The following is a 7,167-nucleotide window of genomic DNA, read 5'->3' on the forward strand; positions in this document are numbered from 1 at the left end:
AGATATGTTTAAATACACAAATACTTACCATTGTACACTGCTCAGGTGATGGGTGCACCAAAATCTCAGAAATCACCACTAAAGAACTTATTCATGTAACCAAACATCACCTGTTCCCCTAAAACCTATTGAAACAAAAAAAAGACAAATTTTTTAATTAAAACTTAAAAAAAAAAATACAGGTATGTAGAACATGAAGACATACCAGTTAACAATGGACTGCACATGTAATAGTGATCCTAAAAATTATAATACTGTATTTTTGCTGTACCATTTCTATGTTTAGATATGTTTAAATACACAAATACTTACCATTGTGTTATAGATGCCTATAGTATTCCATACAGTAACATACTTTACAGTCTGTGGCCTGGGAGCAATATGCTATACCATATAGACTAAGTGTGCAGTAGGCTGTACCATCTAGATATGTGTATGCACATTCTGCCGTGTTTGCATAATTGACAAAATCACCCAACCATGCATTTCTGTGAACATATTCCCATCTTAAAGTAACCGATGACTGTAATCACACTGGTTTATTCTAGCCTTATTTTTCCCTTTTTGTGTACACCAGGACAGGCAGGAAGAGATAGGTTTCTTTCAGAAAGCTATCTGGGTTTATCACACACATCTTTTATGTGGCATGATGGTTTCCTCGGCCGAGGGATTGCAATGAGTACTCAACTTCTCAAATACACAAGCGAAGCACAATTGGTTTGGGTGCTGCAAAGAGGAAGTCACTAACCAGGAAACACCTAAAGGAGGTGTTAGAGGGAGTAGTTCAGGCAATGACTCATTAACCGATGCTTTGAGTCATTTCTGAATGTGAGAATATGAAACTTCAATGTTTTTCTCAAGTGAAACAGGTAACCACATATAGACTACTTTAGCAGTTGTTTTGTCAGAGCAGTAGTTCTTACAAATCATGTAGGTCTATCATGCACTGAATATCCTCAAACATAAAATTCATCAGACTCTCTGACCTGTAGAAACATTACAGCCAAATTAGAACCACCTCTTCATTTTATAGTGAGATAGTTAGGGTCAAGGTGAGCAAAATGACTTGCCTAAGATCATAGTTCTCAAAATGGTATCATACACCTGAAAGGGCATCAGCACATCACAGCAGAGATGGCGGTAATGGAACAATGGTGGTAAGTGGCAGGTGAAGAAAGTGGAAGTTTTTGGAGCTAAAATAAACGAATAGACTAACATTTGCCTGGTGTGAATATCTGAAAAAGTGGCCTGGTGTTAGGTTGTTTAAGTGATTTTCTCATTTGACCTCACCAAATATTCCCAGGATGTATATATTATTTCTACAAATAAGAAAATGAGGCTAAGAAATGAAGCAAGTTGCCCAGGATCATAGAATTAGTATATAATAAAACAGGAAGTGAAATTTAAGTTTGTTTGATTCCCAAAACAAATAATTTTTTTTCACTTCTAAGCGTGTTATGTTTGTCTGGGAAAATATGGGTGTGAATATCTTATTTTATAGGGACAAATAGGGCCTTATTACCTCTTTGCACAGGAGATAAAATTTACAAAATAGATGGATCTTTCTCACTTTTTTGAAGTTATGGTCTCCTAGAGAATCTGATGACAGTTCTAGACCATATCCAGGGAAATGAAATAGGAACATACACATTCCTATCCAGGAATGTATCCAGGAACATACACATTCAATTTTAAGTACCTCCCAAAGCTCATCCATGAAATCCCAAGAGTTCTACAGACACAGGCTTAAAACTCATAATGATTTTCTTGAGAATATAAATAAAGTGAATCCAAGGATAAAACATTCTCTCCAAATCTTCTAACTCCCTACAGTCTTCTAGTTTTTGTTACTATAATTGAAATAGCAGTAATTTGCAAAGTGTTCATGATCTGGACAATTGATCATTTTAACTACTTTCCTGTCTACTCAATTCTTTCCTCTTTAAAAAAAGGTAATGTGTTTCTTAAAGCTATAAGAAATATAGCTTTATTAATATAGCAATATTAATAATGGTGGCTATATAAATTTTCATAGGAGTAATTCAAGCTAAATTACTGATTTACAATATCTTTGGGAGATATGAAATGGAAATTTTATTCATGTGTAAATACTATGCATGTTGCTATGGTCTAAGTGTTTGTGTCTCCTCAAAATTCATGCATTGAAATCCTGGCCCCCAAGGTGATGGTATTAGGAGGTGGGTCCTTTTGGGAGATGATTAGGTCATGAGGGTGGTGTCCTCATGAATGAAATTAATGCCTTTATAGAATAGACCCAAGGGAGCCCATTCACTTTTTCCACCATGTGAGGACACAGCAAGAAGGCACCTCCCAGACACCAAATCTGCCAGCATCTTGATCTTGGATTTCCAAGCCTCCAGAACTGTGAGAGATGAGTATCTGTTGTTCAAAAGCTACCCACTTGCTGATGTTTCGTTATAGCCGCCGGAATGAACTAAGACATGTACTGACTATAGAAACACATATATAAGTAGGCATACTTAAGCACTTCCCACATTGCATTTACTTACTCTTTTTCCATTATGTTATTCTTGTGCTTTATATTCTCTGAATCATTGGGAAGAGTACTATTTATATATTTCTTGGCGATATCACATATTATTGAGGATGTGGTCATCTCTTCTCTTGGGCTTTCTGAGGTTTCTTGAATTTTTCTCTCTGTTGTCTGGATTATGCCATGAATCTCTTTCCTGTTGCCATTTATGTTCTCAACAGTCATGTGTTCTATTTGTTTATCATCTTCGTTTTCTGCATTATCTGGGAACATTTTGTTCTGTGATTCTTCTTGCCCCAGTACACATCCTTTTAGTGATGTACTGTTTTCTTTTTCCACTAATGCTGAACTCATATGTGTTTTATTTTTTTCTAACTGGACCTGGTTTGTGTAATGACTGTCCTCTCCATTTGTGGGAGAAACAGTAACTGTTTCTATGACATTTAGTTCCCCTCTTGCAGCAATGTCTGCTGCTTTGGTATCTTGAATGGAGGACATTGTCTGCTGTGGAGTACATTCATCATGCATGCCGCATAAATTACACATCTCCTTTTCTTCTTTCTTTAGAAGTGCAGCAGTGCTCCCCAAATGTTCAGTTATTTTTATGAGGCAGTCTATGAAAGTAACGATTTCTACACACACATACATAGACACACAAAGAATAAATACAAAACTAAACCAAATTATGTTTCTGCACTGCCATCTAATGAAACATGGCAAGATAATTTTAGAAACCTACAAAGACCTTTACTGGGCATTTAAGCCAATCTCATGAAGGAGAAGTAATTGTACAACTGTCACTCTTTTAACAATTGTAGGATTTACAACAAACCACTTTCAACATGGTAGCAAAGAGTAAGTCTAATCCCTCTTGCTTATAAAGATACTTTGAATATTTAAGGACAAATGTCATAACCTCTCGCTCCCCCAATAAGAACTGAAGTCAACATCTCCCTCAATTGTTTTTCATTTGCTATGATTTTGAGAACTGTTCTTTTACCACTGGATGTACAATAGTTTATCAATGATCCATTTAAAATGCTGGGCTGAAAATTAGGTGAACACTCCAGATGTGGCTTGGTTGGCAGAAACACCATACCTCCATCATTTCTGTCAATGTAGATGCTATGTTTTGGAGCCCAGTTACTGCTGTAAGAATTGGATTAGGTTCATAGTATTCCTCCTGATGAATTTGTGATCACTGGAAATTTTCAAATTAGTCCTTCAGAGAATAGCTCTGACCATACCAATTCTCTGATTGGAACGTGAAGTGACTTTTCAAAGCCTGCTAACTCAGGTCAACCTTCTTCATTCTGGAGTAAACTCTCAGTATGGTCAAATCTGATATAATCTCTCACTCCATCATCATTCTTCCCACGCTCCTATTTGTTCATCCTGCTTCTCTTCACTACTGAGGTCACCTGATGACTTCTTGCAGGCTTAGTGCCTCTCTAGTCTTTAGAATTCAGTTCTAAATTAAAGGAATATGTAATTTAAGGCCCCATAACTTAGTGTTTTTAAAATTATCACCAAATCATCCCTTCGCCAAGTCCTTGTTTTTTTCTGAATATATATTTGTCTTGTTATGTCGCCAAGGACCGTGTTCCATTCCCTCCAGAGATTAAAGGTCTGATTTCGGGCTGCAGCTGATGACTTCTCAGTCATGCTGCCTTTGGAAAGATTTCCCTGATGCCCACTATTTGCCCTTTAGACTGAATTTCTTAATATCGTCTACCCTGGATTTCATCATAGATGGAACCTGCCCACTTATCTTGATACTGTATTATTTAGAGTTGAATTTCATGAGGCCACCTATATGCTTATCTGGAGTAACTGTTGTTATCTAGGATTATATTCATCAGATTCCACATTCTTCCTGCCTTACTATACTTTTCAACATCCATAACTGGACCTATTCCCAAGAATCCCTCTCCAGCCTCAGTGTGTGGGGATCCAATTCCCTATCCCAACCCACTCCAGTCTTCCCAGTAATTTTGCAATTAATAAGTCTAAGCTCAAATGACCCTAGAGATAGAATATTATATTCTGATTTAAAAAAAATAATAAAAAAATAAAAATAAAAAATCTACTAGCTCTGCCTCAAACTAGGCCTGTATTTTCCTGTCTCTTACGTCTTGGATCCTACAAAAACTCTCTATTCCCTGCTGCATAAGTCCAATTCACTCTTTAAGCTTCAGCTTAAATACTACATTTTTCTAGCAAACTTCTCAATTCTCCACCCTACAGATGGGATTTAAACTGCTTCTGAAGTCCAAAAGCACTTCATTCATGTGTTTCTAATGGGACTGGCCCCAGTGTCCCTGACATTATTGTGCATTTGTCTCAACTTATTTCCCGTATGAAATTGTTAGTCTCTTGTAGGCAGAAACTCCATCTTAGCCCTGTTGGTATGCTCACAGTCCCTCTCAGATCTTGCCCTAATCCATATTTCTTAGAGAAAGAATAAGTTATAAAAAAATACTTACCTTTTCTCCAGACACATTGATTCTCCTTGTCAAGCAGCACATGCAGCTGCTGGCAGGTGGAATGCAGGGTGCCTGTGGTGTGCTCCAGCAGCTGGTAAAGGGCCCTGCTGAGCTCCTGACCCAGAAAGACCACAGTGGCCATCCAAGTGGCCCCACCAGCCCCCTCACAAAGATCATCACCCAGGAGTGCCTGCTTTAGCATCTGGTTTTGTCTCCAAATCTGCTTCAATATTTGGCCCAGTTTACCTGAGCCCACGTATTCCGTATCCATTTTATGGTCCAAAAGTGGTATTTTCTCTCCTGCCAGTAAAGCCTAAAGGTTTTGCAAATTCAAACTTGGTGATGGTTATGTCTCCTAAACTCTAGGAGACGATCCAAGTCAGCTAGCCAAGCACCTTCTTACAACATAGTGGTTTATTCAGTTTGGTGTTGACCAGTGAAAAGTTACTAGGTGACCAAAGAAGGGGCGTTATTGTACCGTGGGTGCTACTGTGTACAGAATACATTAATCACTGGGGTAGAGCTAACTCACACGATCCAACTCTCTATGTGAGTTTTACAAAATCAATATACTGTGGAAGTCCCAAATACTTTTCAAGTTTTCAGGCAACAAAATATGGATTCTAGGTGGGATAAGAAGTTTATTAATCAAAGGTAAACTGTTAGAACAATATTGCTGGCAGGATTCCTGTAAACTTAAAAATATTTATGAATAAAATAATGTGATGTCTGATTTGCTTCTAAATAAGCATAGGGGTTGGTAGAGGTATTAAATTTGCTGTAAGAATTAATAAATGTTGAAGCTGGATATGGTTACACATGGGGTCTTGACAAGTCACTCTAATTAATGTGTATATGTATAATATTTTTATAACTAAGAGTTTCAAAAGATTCCTCTACTGGAGCAGAGCCTATTACCATTGGTTAGGTAAGTATAGTTAGCATCTTCTTATATGGTAAATCTGCAGAGACTGAGATAAGAACTTGGCCTCTAATAATTTCCCTCTAATTGGATAAAATGCCCTTTCACTGAAAGAAAGCAAACCTGAAGAGTAGCTTTCTCTAAACTAGCAAGGAGTCTTTACCATGTGTAATTAAAATTCAGATACAAGAAGCTCTCCCCACTGCTGCCTGTCTGCCTGCCAGCACATCATATATGGGGCTATGCAATATAGCACTTGGGGGTATTTGGAGGAAACCAGAATAGTCTGCCTCCCTCTCTCCAATCCCGCTGCTCAAGGAAGGGAGAACACACACCCACGCCAAAGGGAGAGGGCAGTGAGTACATTCCAGAGAGGCTCATGTTCCCTCAGGGGTACTGGAACAAAATGAAAGCTTTTCAAAGGGAAGCCGGAGTGCTTCCCTCCCACAGGCCACACATTATCTCATCTTAAGCCCTTGGAGTTCTAAGAGCTACACTCAGGGCACCTGGAAGACAAGATGGGAAAAACAAGCCCAGAGAATAAATAATGAAGAATGACTGCCACTGCACTATAGACTGTCAAAGCCTCTGAAGGAAAAGGAAAGGAGCTGTATTGAGTGACTGGTGGCTGCGGAGTGGAGAGGGGCTCCTTCGCTATTATGTGTCTTATTTTTCAGTTAACTTCTGTTCACCGAAAAGGGGACCTTTTTTGCAACATGAGTTCCTATCACTTCATGGATTGGATCACATAAATCTTCTCAAACTAAAGACTCACTCATTCAATTTTATTTTCTTTCTCTACTCCTTAAATAGATGTCATTCTCAATAATAATGTATACATGGTTTTAATTCAATGCCAATTTAGAAAACTCCTATAGCATTTACTGTGGGACAGGAACTAAGTGCTGGAGATCAGCCCTTTTTAGGACTTCAAGAGACAGGTGCATGAACAGATTATTAAAATAAAGCTTAGACTGTATTGAGAGCTAGAGGAGAAGTATAAAGAAAAAGTATCATAAAAGCTTTGAGGAGTTAAAAAAAAATTCTGCTTAGAGGCCTGGAAAATGTTTGAATTAGAAACTAAAGGATAAGCAGGCTATAGAGTAAAAGAAAAAAATATTCCAGCATAGGAAATAATATGATCAAAGTCATGGCATCATGAGATTACATAGTAGGATCAAAAATGTAAAAATATGGCTTTGGAGGAAGGTTCAGTTAATGAGTCAAGAAAAGTAGCAAATGAA

At 37.8% G+C, this 7,167-nt stretch overlaps 1 protein-coding gene across 2 annotated transcripts in view; it reads right to left on the reverse strand.

The window, feature by feature from the left end:
- DTHD1 (death domain containing 1) overlaps positions 1-5,416 on the reverse strand; it is a 72,579-nt gene extending 67,163 nt beyond the window's left edge. Inside the window, exon 1 of one of the 2 annotated variants that reach the window (XM_011949139.1) lies at positions 5,002-5,416. In XM_011949139.1, coding sequence (XP_011804529.1) covers positions 5,002-5,018 — 17 coding nt within the window. In that variant the 5' untranslated portion in view covers positions 5,019-5,416. Of the gene's footprint in view, positions 1-2,531; positions 3,096-5,001 lie in introns of those variants that run through there. The other variant, XM_011949138.1, reaches the window with a different exon arrangement.
- Between the last annotated feature and the right edge of the window lie 1,751 nt (positions 5,417-7,167).

This window comes from Colobus angolensis, unplaced genomic scaffold, assembly GCF_000951035.1.
Source record: "Colobus angolensis palliatus isolate OR3802 unplaced genomic scaffold, Cang.pa_1.0 Scaffold29, whole genome shotgun sequence".
NCBI lineage: Eukaryota > Metazoa > Chordata > Mammalia > Primates > Cercopithecidae > Colobus > Colobus angolensis.